General features: G+C 36.3%; 1 protein-coding gene across 2 annotated transcripts; it reads right to left on the bottom strand.

The window, feature by feature from the left end:
- Nucleotides 1–533: 533 nt before the first annotated feature.
- On the bottom strand, nt 534–8,258 carry LOC142179374 (putative E3 ubiquitin-protein ligase XBAT35). Of its 2 annotated transcripts, XM_075249105.1 has the most exons (9): nt 7,954–8,258; nt 6,806–6,920; nt 5,908–5,988; nt 5,664–5,752; nt 5,233–5,324; nt 5,035–5,116; nt 3,792–3,894; nt 2,974–3,059; nt 534–1,914 (listed from the first exon to the last, which is right to left on the bottom strand). In XM_075249105.1, exons 1-9 carry the CDS (start codon nt 8,053–8,055, stop codon nt 976–978), a joined length of 1,689 nt encoding a protein of 562 aa, XP_075105206.1. In that variant the 5' UTR covers nt 8,056–8,258; the 3' UTR covers nt 534–975. The 2 variants fall into 2 exon arrangements, with proteins under 2 accessions (XP_075105206.1, XP_075105207.1); XM_075249106.1 differs by lacking the exons at nt 5,035–5,116; nt 5,233–5,324 and having other exon boundaries at nt 7,954–8,215.
- Between the last annotated feature and the right edge of the window lie 6,812 nt (nt 8,259–15,070).

Genomic DNA, 15,070 nt, shown 5'->3' with positions numbered 1-15,070 from the left:
AAACACCACTAATTAACACTTACCATATTTATTTCCCGCGGATAAAATGTTAAAAGTAGGCAAAATTAAACACGACAACAAATCAGGACAAAAGAAAAAAAATGCGTTTTTTTTTTGTAATTTTCCATCTAACAAACGGGTCATGGTTTAAATTACGCATGACACATACATTTTAATTCTTTTGGAGCGACTGTCGCGTAAAACAAAAATCACGTGCTCACACCATCTCTTTTTGTCTTGATAATGCGACGAATACTAGTATGGATAATGTAGCAAACGCTAGTCCTAGTAGGGATATTGTAGTAAATGCTGGTGGGAGTGATCAATTGTTTTTTTGTAATGCTGAATCCCCACCAGCTCTTGCTCTTTGTAATATTACTTAACTTTTAATATATGTCTCTTTTATTGACCAAAAAAAAAAAATTCTACATGTAAGAAGCATATATGAGGTGGGACAAGCCTTTGGCAAAAACATGTACAGTGCAATTGCAATCCCTGATATACACATTAAATAACTTGTATAGAATACTAACTTAAATAAAATCATAACCATTTCATATGAAATAAATTGTTGAAATCACTTTCAGACTCCTTTGGCCTGATACATATTTTAAGTTTCTTATACTTTACATTGGGACTGGGAGTACTAATACGACCCTGACATAATAGCAATTCAACACGGATATCTCCGTTGGGGGGATTGGGAGGGGGGGGGGGCAGTTATATACTGCCGAGCAATAATACACCATCAATATTATCATGGCGGGCAGTCTTCTCCACGGCCTGGCCGTCTCCTCCTCCTCCTCCTTAAAGTTAAAGAGTGTGTATATAACTTTTCGGGACAAGTTTGAGGGGTGACTTATGTGTTTTCCAAATCCAAACATGAAACTTTTATAGCAAGTATGGTATTCAAACTGGCACTTAAAATTCACAGGGTTCTAACCTTGCTCATAGGCAGGAAACAATATTTATACCTCAAACACTGTAGAGCTTTATAACCTGGTCAATCTTTACTCGACAAACAGGGCACTCGCCTTTCTTGGAATTAATCTGGTTCAAACACTGCATGCAGCCAATCATGTGACCACAAGGTACACAAGCTCCTTCAACAGAAGCTTCCCAACATATTATACATAATGCAGTCTCATGTTTATTTTCCCTTTCAGTTGTAACAGAAGCTGCTTGCTCTCCAGGAGGAATCGACAAGTTCAACGGGCTAAGATCTATAGCCGGATAATGAACCACCTCTTCATGTACAACCTCATCTGGAACTGGTGGAGCCGAAGGGGCCACAAAATCAAAAGCAAGATTGCCCTCTTGAGTTTCAGTATATTCAGGTGCATTGTCCGTCTTTTCCATCGTTTCACAGCTACTGACTCCTGAGGATGCTGTTTTGCTTATTGAAGGCAATGCACTGTCCTTTGCAGTTTTTCCCCATCCTTGATAATGAACTTCGGCGGAGGCATCTCTATGTCCCGGCCGAGGCTGGGGCACGGCCCAGCCATTGTACTCTTCTACAGCAGGCTCATCGTTCCATCCACTGCAGCTTAGTTCAGAGGAGGTCGGTCTAGGAAGTGAGTGCTGTCGTCTTTGACTGGATACATCTGCAGTACTTCCCCATCCATTTTCTTGAACCTTTATTTGGTCATCCGTCCACCCACGGTAAATAATTTCAGATGTAGGCTGGGCTCTAACAAGTGAACCCCATCCATTGTGAGCAATATCATCTGTGGTATTACACCAATCATTTTCATTTTTTACACCAGAGCTTTGTCCATGATGATGGAGAACCTTATTTTCTTTAGAAGAATGAATAGAAGCATTGATTCCAATTGCTAATTCCATTGCTTGTGCAGCGGTTTCAGATTGTTGCACTGTAGTTTGGCTATTTTGTGATAAGCGCGGAGGCAGAACCTGAAATGTTAACATGTGGTCAAGCCCCAGAGGTGGTTCCGCTCTATCCTCTTAGGCGCATCATAAAATAAATGGAAAAGGATCAAAAGTACCTCTTTACTATACGAAATATCTTAATTTTATCCTCCGTTACACTTTGGTCCATTCATACCCTTGCCTAAATCGTCTCGTATTTTTCCTTGACCACCTAATAGAGCTCCAACCCGAAGTATAACGGAGGATAATTTTAAACCATAGTCAAAATTAGAAGGGTAAATTTGGACCTTTCTCGCAGTGTTTTGACACATGGAATCCACCCAATCCATGCTGAAGCTCCATTAAAGTTTCGAGCAAACATGAGACGACTTACTAATAGCAAGGTATGACCGGATGGTACAACCAAGATATTTCGTATAGTGGAGGGATAACATTTGGATTTCTTTAAGGTAAACAGGAAAACATGCATAGCACCTCAGGAAAAGGAACCATCCAAGAGATGTGTTCAAAGAAAATTCAGCCGATGCTACGCATCATACAATGTTAGAGATTTATCTAACTATTTGAGGAAGAAAAAGAATTTTAAAAAGTCAATATTTATGGCTTTAATGTTAAAGTTGAATTGGAATATATAACACACAAGACAATTTTATCAGTTCATAGTTGGTATTTATACCCGTAGTCATCTTCATTATCTCCAGTTTTTACTTTAAACTTTTAATTCATTTCTCTGGTCAAGAACACTTTTTATATCCAGTAAACTACTGCAGTTTTAGAATGAAAGCTGCATGCCATCAGCTTCTAGTAAGAAAATTGCAAGATTAAATAAAGCATATGTAATTTTCTTTGATAACCGTAAGGCATATGTAATTTTAACTGGTCCACCTTTCTTATCCAAGTGAAATAAAGCAATAACGCATACTGCACATATTTCAAACATGACTTGTGTAATCTATATGCATCATACAAACTCATCTGATGAACAAATTCTGGGTAGTTTGACTCAATTATTTTTTGAGTCGAAGATACACGCAACAGATACAGAGTTGGTAAAAAGTATGATTTCAATTTGAAGGTAATTACCTCAGTTGCAGCATTACATGCTTTGTGTAACAATTGAAGCTGTTGCTGCTCGGAATCGCTCACTGATGTAAACTTATATTGAGTGTCTGATGTGAAAAAAGCAAAATGAAAGAACTACTATAAAAACTTATCCAGAAAGGAGTTCAGTAGATGAGATAACATTAATGAAACTAAGTCATCTTTTTGGTCGCAATTACGAAAAGTTTCTCTAGGAGATAACAATCACAATCTATATTTTAACATTTAGTGGAAAGAGTAATTGAGAATTTGTGTTTTGCAGCAGAATTCGGAAACCTTCAAATTTTACTAATAATATGCAGTTTCATCTATTCCTGAGCATGATATCTACATATTAATTCCAGTCCTTTAAATAAACCTACAGAGTTCAACAAATATTTGCGGAGACCAAAAGTGTTAACTTTTCGACAAATTTAAAGGACCAAAACTGCTCAGTGCATACTTATGTTGCTCGGATTCTCCGAAAAAGTGGCCGGATACGTACCGGATCCTCCAAAAGTAGTGCATTTTTAAAGGATCCGACACGGGTACGGCTATATTTTGGAGAGTCCGCGCAACATAGTAAACCTACCCTCAAACATAAGGGACAATTTTTGTCATTTTCTCGAAGCAATAAGCACATCAGTATCTCAAACCAATAAAAAGGTTGTCCACAAAAGCTTAGTCTTGTAGACGAATTTCTCTTGAGGCTTGTAAATTGACGGCTCATTGATAATGTGGATAAGAGGAAAAGGCTTTTTCTTAATTCTCCATTTAACAAGATCAACTACAGAATAGAATTTCAGAAAAAAGAGTATTACTGCTGGTATTGTCAAATATTGTCAGCACAGGATCTGAATGTTGCCACCTTATCTCTTCAACGTTAGCCTTCCATAAGGCGATAACATTACGAGGCTGGGCGTCCTATACATCAAAACACAATTTCAGGAAATCCGTCAATTTAATAGAAGAGAAAAGAAAATCAAGAACACTTCATTGAATTATCAGCCGGCTCTAGCTAGTTCAGGATGGCGCATAGTAGTAGTAATTGCTTCATTGAAGTACTAATCAAGCATATTTGAGCATGGAGAGAACAGTGTATATAGGAAGGAGAACTTTGGCACTTGAGGTTTAGGAGAAATTTACAGGATTAGGGAGTCGGAAATTTTAAAAGCCTGAATGCACTATTGTATAAGCAGAAGATTTCACCGACGAACCAGAGCACTTTTGAAGTGGTATGAACGGGGAAATGGACTTCTTTTCAGTTAAAGTAACTCGACCACAGAATATACTGGGAAAGGAGAATACCGTTTCTTTCTACTCAGTACAACGCCTAGTGCATTGAGAATGCTTATTGCTTTATTTGGCTAACGGCAAGAGGCTTATCCACACAACTGAGGATCATATGAGAACAATCTGGAGAAAAGAAAATAGGAGGGCTTTTTAAGGGGTAAATGGCTCTTCTGTAGAAATAAAGGGGTCCTTCTGTAAATATTTGTGCACCTATGACAATCCATGTAGTACCGATGATTGGGTACTATTTGTAGAGAATCACACTTCCGTTTATGGAGAATCGCACTTCTGTTAAATTCTCTACTCTTTGTTTTCCACTTATACAGTAGGAAACAGTCCCAACAAGTCAATAAAATTTTTACCTCATTGAAAAAAGATAGTAGAGATTCTTTTTTTGATAACCAAGAAATCTCTGAGGGCCAATGACGCACGGTTTAGAACTCAGTAAAATCATTCTGAATTCACTTGAAGCTACCTATTTTGTATAAACGGGCATGCTGGCTCATATATGGATTCTGCTCAAACGCCCCAAAGACACAATGTACCTACGTCTAGGTCCAGCTTTTTCATAACAAGAGCTACGCCTACTCCTTTAGTATTGTGTATAACTCGTTAAATCATCCACAGCAATAACCTCCATATCCTAACCTGATATGTCATCTTGACAATTTTCAGAAAGATGGTACTACTACAAACTCAAAGAGAGGTACCTAGCAATATTGCCAATGGAATTTGTAAAGAACCAATGTCGGCCAATAATGGTTTATTTACCTCTAAGGATGAGTAAATCGCCAGTTCCAATTTAATAGGCTTCGTAGGATCAGCTATACCGCAAGGTATTACTACAACCCAACTGCAGTTCTAATCATTGGTCAGCAAGCATAAAAGTTTTTGGAACTTACAGCATTATAATGGATACAAAGCAAAAACAAGGGGCAATTACAGAAAAACTAAGTCAGAAATACTGACATTTTTCTAGATAACAATTGAGGAGCTAAAGCTTCAAGAAACCCTGGACCATAGAACTCCCTCATCCAGCCCGAGAAAATGCAGATTTGTCTCTAGAAGTGAAAGCAAAACCAGAATAAATGAATTTGCAAACACACGGTCAAAGTTAAGAAGAGGGCAGGAAAAATAAAATAATCTATGTGAATTCAATGAAGGGGGAGCCTTGGAGCAACGGTAAAGTTGTCTCTGTGTGACCTATAGGTCACGGGTTCAAGCCGTGGAATCAGCCACTGATGCTTGCATCAAGGTAGGTCGCCTACATCACACCCCCATGGGTGCGGCCCTTCTCAAGACCCTGCGTGAACGCGGATGGTTGGTGCACCGGGCTGCCCTGTGCATGTGAATTCAATGTTAATGTACTTAAAGCATGAGACTAATACCAAATATTATACCTCAATAGTACGAACAACATTGCTAAAACCCTTTGCTCGAGCAACTTCGAGTGGAGTTTGGCAACCATCATTCTTGATCAATGGATTTGCTAGTGCAAAAATTTAGTAGTAAATTAGATCAATACATTAGAGCAGTTGAAAACTATGTAGATCTGATACTAAATCATCCAGGAAAGCAGTCCGGGAAACATCTACCTAGCAAAAGGAGAAAGCACATTCACTTTGCAAAACTATAAATATGTACCTCCATAGGAAAGAAGTAATCGAACTGTATCCTCCAAACCTCTCTTAGCTGCATGATGTAATGCAGTTCCAGCATGATATCCTGAAAACAAAATTAAGAGTTAGAATGTAGATTTGATTATCACAATTACAAGCCAGACAACAACAACAACAACAATAAAGTGTCATCCCACAAGTGGGGTCTGGGGAGAGTAGTGCGTACGCAGCCTTACTCCTACCTTGTGCAGGTCAATCCTATATTACCATATTTCTAATATAATTATCCATTAGCGCGAAGATGTAAGTCCCAAGCTTAGCGCAAGATATCTTCGTAATCCTATATTAACTATATTCTCTAATATAATTATCCATTAGTGCGAAGTTGTAAGTCCCAAGCTTAGCGCAAGATAGCTTCTTAATCCTATATTAACTATATTCTCTAATATAATTATCCATTAGGGCGAAGTTGTAAGTCCCAAGCTTAGTGCAAGATAGCTTCTTAATCCTATATTAACTAAACTCTCTAATCCTAAATTAATTGACTTCATCGGATAATTGACAAATATGGTGAGATTCCATTAGCGCGAAGCTGTAACTCCCAAGCTTAGCGCAAGATAGCTTCTTAATCCTGTATTAACTATATTCTCTAATGTAATTATCCATACATTTTAACTAGCTATGCTGAGCTGTAAGCAGGAACCGGCGGTGCAGATGTAGAGCTTTAGCAGTGAGAGCAGGGGCTTGAACTATATATATCTAGTTGAGAAAGTGTCAAAATATACATCTGTACTAAGTTCACACCTATTACCACGAAGTAACGAGGGCCGTGGTACTTCAAACCTTCTGACATAAAATCCCGGGACCATCTCTGGTGATGACTCTAAAAATTATATGATTAGGATTAGCAGAGAAAAGCATACCTGGCCGGTAAGCATTGACGTTAGCTCCAAGCTCAAGTAAAGCTTTTGCAACATCCAAGCCATTCGGCTTCATGCACGCTACAATCAATGGCATCTTTCCTTCTTTGTCGATCCACTGATTCAATGGGGGCACAAAACTACAATTAGTACATACAGATTACTCATATAACCAGTGGCTGAGCCACATAGCTCCGAGGGGTGTCAATTGACACCCATTTGCCGGATAATTACACTTTTATAGGTAAAAATTACTTTCTTATGTATATATACTATGCATTGAGTGCCCTTGACTTATTCGTGTATTTACTTCTTTAAATTTTGACACCTCTTAATGAAAATCCTCGCATATAACCTCCAAACGCCATCTCTTTATGTTCGCCAAAATGGGTGTTGATAAAAAGTTTAATTATTCAAGTAAATTGGCTAAATTTGTAATACCTTCAGACTTTTACCAGTGACAAAACTTAGGGCCCGTTTGGCCATAAAAATTTTTCACTTTTTTCCAAAAAAATTTCATATTTTTTCAAAATATGTATTTGGCTATGAAAATTTCAAATTTCACTTTGAAGTTGAATTTCGGAATTTTTCCAAACTTTAAAAACTCCAAAAAGCTGCTTTTTAAAATTTCACTTCAAATCACTCGAAAAATTCAAAAATTGCTCCAAATTTTATTCATATCCAAATACAACTCTAATTTTCATACATCATTTTCAATTGAATTTTTTATCACTTTTTCCAGAATTTCACAATTCTTATGTCCAATCGCCCACTTAATATGGCATCTTCTAAAAATTGAATCTTTTTCATATTTACCAAGAAGGGTATGTAGAGGCGGAGCAAAGATTTAAAATTTATGGGTTCAGGGTTCTAATCCTTTTTAAGTTACTGGGTTTTAAATTAATAATTGGTACATATTCACGGATTTTTTAAGACAAATATATGGATAAGACTAGAGCTACTGGATTAGGCCGAATCCGTACTTGATGGCTAGCTCCGCCCCTGAGGGTTTGTATACCTCAAGACTTAACCAGTGAAAGAATTACTTATAGCATCTCCAAAAAAACTGAATCATTTTCAATTATACCAAAAAGGGCGTCGATAAATAGTTAAATATTTCAAGTAAATTAAGGTAAATGATTGTTATATACCTCAAGACTTGCACCATTGTTGTGAATAGCTTTGATAGCTTCAATGTTTCCTTCAATGACTTGTTGATACAGTAATTCCTCTTTGGATTGCTGTTGCCCCATTAATCAAATGCTAAATAAATAAATCACTTTTAAATATGAAAGATTTACGAGTAGTTACATGTGGCTTAATTTGAACAGCCTGCTACTGAACCAAACAGGTCTGTTCAAAGAGAATTCTCGAGGCTCTCAGAAAGGGAGGAAACGTCCACGTATGGGAGAGAAAGAGAGTGGATAGTGTTTATTACTTAGCTTATATACACTCATTTTAAGATTGTACTATTTAAGTTTAACTTATATATTATTATTAGGCGTAATGATTTACTCACCACTTAAACTTGTATCGATTTGTAAAAGCCGATACATGAACTTACATTTTTCCCATTTGAACATTTCAACTTGACGGAATAAATACTAATAAACACATTTGACCATTGGTCAAGCCTACGTGGAAGTGGCACAACTGACATGACTAAATTGTGTGCAAATCACGCTGCCAAGGCGCGTAAATAGTTTTATTTTTATTAAAAAAATATTAGAAATAGAATAAAATATAAATAAGAACGAAAAAAGGACTTTTCTCTCTCCCTTCCTCTTTTCCCCTGCCCTCTCACCTCTCTCATCTTCCCAAGCGAACTCCCCGTCCTGTAAATTGTTTTCATTTTCTATCCTACTTTCCCTCCCCTTCCCCGTTTCTTTTTCCCTTTCTCTTCCCTATTCACTAAATGGTTCTTGCACAAGGATGACAAGCACAAATCTAATAGTTCAAATTGTTATGCGTTGATTTACTGGAAAAAAATGGAAATTGAAATTTCTAGATAATCTTATGTTGTTTTCGTGAATTTCGGAAGCATCAGCTTGTCTCAAACTTCCAACAACTGCCTAGATCAATACGAGAAGATATGGAGGGCGAGGTCCGAGTCGAATTGAGCTCTCAATGCCTCATTTACGTCAGCTGGTGTGAACCCGGGTCTGAGATTGTTGATCAAGGATTCGAACTATTTTTCTAATGTAGTTTGGGTTCGGGTTCGAGAGGTAGGGTCTGTGAGTTCATTGGAGGAGGACAGTGATTGAGATGTTAGGGTTTTTGCAAGGTGATCGGCGACGGAGGAGTTGGAGATAGGGCGGAGAGATAGGGAGGAGAAGAGAGAGGTGATTACCGGCCGGCGTATAGACACCCGCATTTTCAGTACCAGAGAGAAACGACAAGGATGGCTGAGGTTTGGAGTTTTTTGTGAACTATTGGCTGTGTATGGTGGAGAAAAAAGAGAAAGAAAAAGAAATTAAATTTTTTAAAGATTAATCTTTTTTTAATAATATAGGGCCCACAAATCCACATGTCATATAATAACGACCAAATATGTGATATGACATTCATGTAAGAGCGATTGGCGAACACGTTCGATAGAAAATGTTTATTAGTATTCATTCCGTCAAGTTGAAATGTTCAAATGAGAAAAATATAAGTTCATGTATCGGCTTTACAAACCGATACAAGTTTAAGTGGCCGGGAAGCTATTACGCCTTATTATTATTATTTTCATTATCAATTTGTGATGCCAAGTTAATTATTATTTTTATGCAACAATTAATATTTTATCTTTTTGTTGTTGTTGTAATTCCTAACAAAAGACGTGATTGAGTAAATATTTTTCATCGCCGGTACATAAAAGTAAAGTTTGAAAATGTATGCGTCATCCCTTGATAGCTCATAAGAATTGATAAATCGATTTATCTACTAAACATTAGGGAAAAATTATATAGAGCCCGTTTGGATTAGTTGATTTGAATTAGCTTATAAGCAATAGGTGCTGAAAAGTACTTTTAAGTGCTGAAACTGATTTAATAAATAAGCAGTTACCTGTTAGGGTACAAGTGCTGAAATTGATACTAATAAGTTGCTGCTGTATTTAATAAAAAAGTACTGATAAACTCTTTTTCTGTTAAAATGACTTAAATAACCTTAGAACTGTATACATTTATACGGGCATAATTTCTTCAAAATTTTAGATTGCAGATCGATTCAAATACAAAATATTCTATTTGTTATTTTATTTTAAATATAAGTATGCTTAGATAAGATAATTTTTATTATAAATATAATTTATTTTATGATAAACATATAATCATAAGTTATAATAATTAATAAATTGACAAAAGTTTCTCAATAAAAAATAAACCTAAATAACATAAATTATTTGAAGAGAAACAAACATTGTCTTCATCACCACAACACTTAGAAAGCAATACACCAAAAATTTGATATGTTCATATTTATTAGATACAATTCAAAGATTAATACACAATCACATAGATATAAGTATGCAAAGGAATAAAGAATTTGCTTATCTTAAATAGTCAATGAGAGTTGCAAACTTGAAGAGGTGAGGGGGGGGGGGGGAGGTTAGGTTGAATACTTGAGGCAGTGAGTATCGATATAGGAGTTTTGTTCTAAAAAGAAATATTTTAAGAATAAAATAGTAAAAACATTGGTCAAACTTAAAGTGCTTATAAGATAAAAATTTATAAGTTGTGGGTGACCATCTTATTTTTGGCTTATTTTTGACTCATAAGTGTTGGAATTTAAGTCATTGGGCTTTAAAGACTAGAAGTGTGAATTGGAAAATGGTGGGAAATAAAATGGAGGAAAATGAAAATTTTGAATCAAGTGAGCCTTTTTATTTATGATAAATGAACTTTGTCCCTCATTGATGAGGGACAACTACACTTGTGTGTATAAATATAGGATCACTTCTTAGAGCTCTTAAAGGAGATGAAGAGAATGAAGCATCGCGCCGTCATCGTCGCTCGACTCGGCTTTAGATTCGGATCGATCGATGAGATTAATTTTTTGGACAAAGTTTATTTAATTAATTATTTAAGAATTAATTAAGTGCCAGTCAGTTCATTAACGAAATTAACTGGAATGTATAATCCAAACGCTGAACGTTGCTTTCCCTTCTGTTCACATTATGGACAGACACCTCTTTCTTTCAAATATTTGTTCACATTATGAACAAACATTACACCTCTTCCGACAATTGCCTATAAATTTTGAGGCATGGCTTCCTTTTCACATACTGAAAAATTACAGAACTTCCTTCTGAAAATCCTGCATTCTATTTCGCAGTTTCTCTTTTAAATTCGTAAGTGTGATTTTGCTCCGTTCTTTGAGTTCGTTAGTATCCTGCAGTTTGTATTGTCATTGTTGCAGGAAGGTTTATTCTGTTTCATCCTGAGAGGATTTAATCCATTACCTTGGCAACTTGTGAGGAGGTTAAAATTCCTTAAGGACGCATAAGGAAATTGTGGACTCGAAATATTTCTTATCGTTTACAGTTTTTTCAGTTTCTTCTAATAGTTTTTCTAATTTCTGTTCTAACACAGTAGCGACCACAAGCTTAAGGAATTTTATATTAACGTTTCTGTGTTGAAATCTATATTGAACTGTAATACATATTTTGTATACTGGTTTGGAGACTAAAGCCTTGGTGCTTTCTACTCCGATATATTTTTTACTCCAGTTTAAAGGACATAAAAACTTTACCGGGGTATTAAATTTGAATACGGTTTGAAGAATATAATAAACTTCACCGTTTATGTTTTGAATGTTTGGTTTGGTATTCAGTTTGAAGATATAAAACCTTCATTGATTTTGAAAAGTTCTGTTTGTTGCCAACTTTACAGAAAAATGGCAATTGAGGACCAAACTAATGCTAATGGAACGGGTGCTATTGTTACGAGTGTTGCTGCCTCGTCGAGCCGTTCAACTCCTGCTCATGCTATGGCACCGGCAGAAAAACCCAGAAAGTTTTCCGGTATTGACTTTAAACGTTGGCAAATGAAGATGTTCTTCTATCTTACTACGTTGAGTTTGCAGCGATTCATCAAGGAGGATCCTCCGGTCGTGGCTGAAGGCACTCCGGATGATGAATGATTTGTTGTAACTGAAGCATGGAAACATTCTGATTTCTTGTGCAAAAACTACATTTTGAGTTGTTTAGAAGATAGCTTGTACAATGTCTATAGTGTCATGAAAACTTCAAAAGCGTTATGGAATGCGCTTGAGAAGAAGTACAAGACTGAGGATGCCGGACTTAAGAAGTTTGTGGCTACAAGGTTTTTTGATTTCAAGATGGTTGAAACTAGGTCGGTCATAACTCAAGTCCAAGAATTACAAATCATTGTGCATGACCTCCTTGCTGAAGGTATGACCCGAATCAATAATTTTATTAATAAGATTTATCTTGTTATTAAATATGAATTTATTGAATGTATGGTCATAAACGAGGCCTTTCAAGTCGCCTCTTTCATTGAGAAGTTACCTCCGTTGTGGAAGGACTTTAAGAACTATCTAAAACACAAGCGTAAGGAAATGACACTTGAAGATTTGATTGTTCGTTTGAGGATAGAAGAAGACAACAAAATGCTGAAAAGAAGTCACGTGGAAACTCGATAATAATAAGGGCTAACATTGTTGAGGAGGCGCCACAAAATAAGAAGAGAAAGAATGCTTCTGGACCAAAGAATTACCCAAGCAAGAAAAAGTTCAAGGGTAATTGCCACAACTGTGGAAAGTCTGGGCATAAGGCGGTGGATTGTCGTGCACCAAAGACTGATGTACAAAAGAAGAAGAATAAGAAGAATCAAGCTAACATGGTTGAAAATGTTGAAGAAATGGAGGACTTGTGTGTCATGTTGTCTGAATGCAACTTGGTAGGAAATCCTAAAGAATGGTGGATTGATTCTGGAGCCACCCGCCATGTTTGTGCTAACAAGGAGTTATTTTCTTCTTATGCCCCCGTAGGACCCGACGAGACAATTTTCATGGGAAATTCGTCTACAGCCAAAATTGAAGGAGTTGGCAATATTGCGTTGAAGATGACGCCGGGAAAAATTGTGACTCTAAACCAAGTTCTCCATGTTCCAGAAATTCGCAAGAATTTTTTGTCTACCTCACTTCTTGTCAAGAATGGATTCAAATGTATTTTTGTTTCTAATAGTGTTATACTAAGTAAGAATGATGTGTATGTAGGAAAATATTACCTGAATGAGGGCCTTTTTAAGCTAAATGTAATAGCAGTTCCTATCAATAAAGTTAATGCTTCTTCTTACTTAGTTGAGTCAAACACTTTATGGCATGCACACCTAGGTCACATCAACTTCAAAACATTGCGAAAAATGATAAATTTGGATGTATTGCCAAAATTTGATTGCGTTAATTCTAAATGTCAAATATGTGTGGAATCAAAGTATGCTAAGCATCCTTGTAAGTCTGTTGAAAGGAATTCAAGTCCTTTAGACTTAATTCACACAGATATTTGCGATGTGAAGTCAACACCATCTCGCGGTGGGAAAAAGTATTTCATTACTTTTATTGATGATAATACGAGATATTGCTATGTTTACTTACTTAATAGTAAGATGAAGCAATTGATGCTTTCAAGCAATACAAGAGTGAAGTTGAAACACAACTAAACAAAAAGATCAAAATGATAAGAAGTGATAGGGGTGGCGAATATGAATCTCCTTTTGAAGAAATATGTTTGGAAAATGACATTATTCACCAAACAACTGCCCCTTACTCTCCACAATCTAATAGAATTGCGGAGAGAAAGAATCGAACATTGAAAGAGATGATGAATGCGTTGTTGATAAGTTCTGGTTTACCACAGAACTTGTGGGGGAAGCTATACTTACAGCTAACCGAATAATCAACTGTGTACCTCATAGTAAAACACAGTCCATTCCTTATGAAAAATGGAAAGGAAGGAAGCCCAACTTGAAATACTTCAAAGTGTGGGGGTGTTTAGCTAAGGTACAAGTTCCTAAACCTAAAAGGGTTAAGATAGGTCCAAAAATAATTGATTGTGTATTTATTGGATATGTAAGCAATAGCAAGGCATATCGTTTTCTGGTTCATAAATCAGAAAATTCTGAGATCCACGTTAATATGATAATAGAATCAGATAATGCTAAACTCTTTGAAACTATTTATCCGTATAAAAAGGAAAGTGAATTGTCCTACCAAAAGTCAAAACGACCTCGGGAGGAAACAACAGATGGTATGCCTAATGAGGAAAATCCGAGAAGAAGTAAACGTCAAAGAACATCTACTCCATTCGGTCCAGATTTTCTGACTTTCCTGCTAGAAAATGAGCCTCGAACCTTCAAGGAAGAAATGTCTTCCTCAGAAGCACAATATTGGAAAGAGGCTGTCAATAGTGAAATAGAATCCATATTGAGCAACTACACTTGGGAATTGGTTGATCTTCCTTCAGATAACAAAACTTTGGGTTCTAAATGGATTTTCAAGAAGAAAATGAAAGACGATGGTACTATTGACAAATACAAGGCAAGACTTGTTGTCAAAGGATTTAGACAGCGAGAAGGTCTTGACTATTTTGACACATACTCGCTGGTAACAAGAATTACATCCATTCTGATGCTAATAGCATTAGCCGCCTTGTATGGTTTTTGAATCCATCAAATGGATGTAAAAACAGCCTTCTTAAATGGTATCTAGAGGAATAAATTTACATGAACCAACCTGAAGGGTTTGTGGTTCCGGAAAAAGAAAAGAAGGTGTGCCGACTTGTTAAGTCCCTTTATGGACTAAAACAAGCACCCAAGCAATGGCATGCGAAATTTGACCATACAATGTTTTCAAATGGCTTTAAGATTAATGAATGTGATAAATGTGTTTACATTAAGAACGTTCCAAATCATATATCATTGTTTGCTTATATGTTGATAATATGCTAATAATGAGCAAAGACATTGCCAACATTCAAGCTACAAAGTGTATGCTTGCTAGTAGTTTGATATGAAAGACTTAGGAGTTGCCGATGTAATTCTAGGAATTAAAATCCGGAGGACTCCTCAGGGTCTGGCTTTGACTCAATCATATTACGTGAAAATGGTACTGGAAAAATTCAAAAACTTGGAATTTAGAAGTGCAAGAACTCCAATTGACTTAAACTATTATCTTGTAAAGAATAAAGGTGAAAGCACGTCTCAATTGGATTATGCTCGTGTGTTGGGAAGCTTAATGTATATCATGAACTTTACACGTCCT

Source organism: Nicotiana tabacum, chromosome 3, assembly GCF_000715075.1.
Source record: "Nicotiana tabacum cultivar K326 chromosome 3, ASM71507v2, whole genome shotgun sequence".
NCBI lineage: Eukaryota > Viridiplantae > Streptophyta > Magnoliopsida > Solanales > Solanaceae > Nicotiana > Nicotiana tabacum.
The sequence above is the reverse complement of the archived record's forward strand: the minus strand, read 5'-3'. Positions and strand labels throughout refer to the sequence as shown.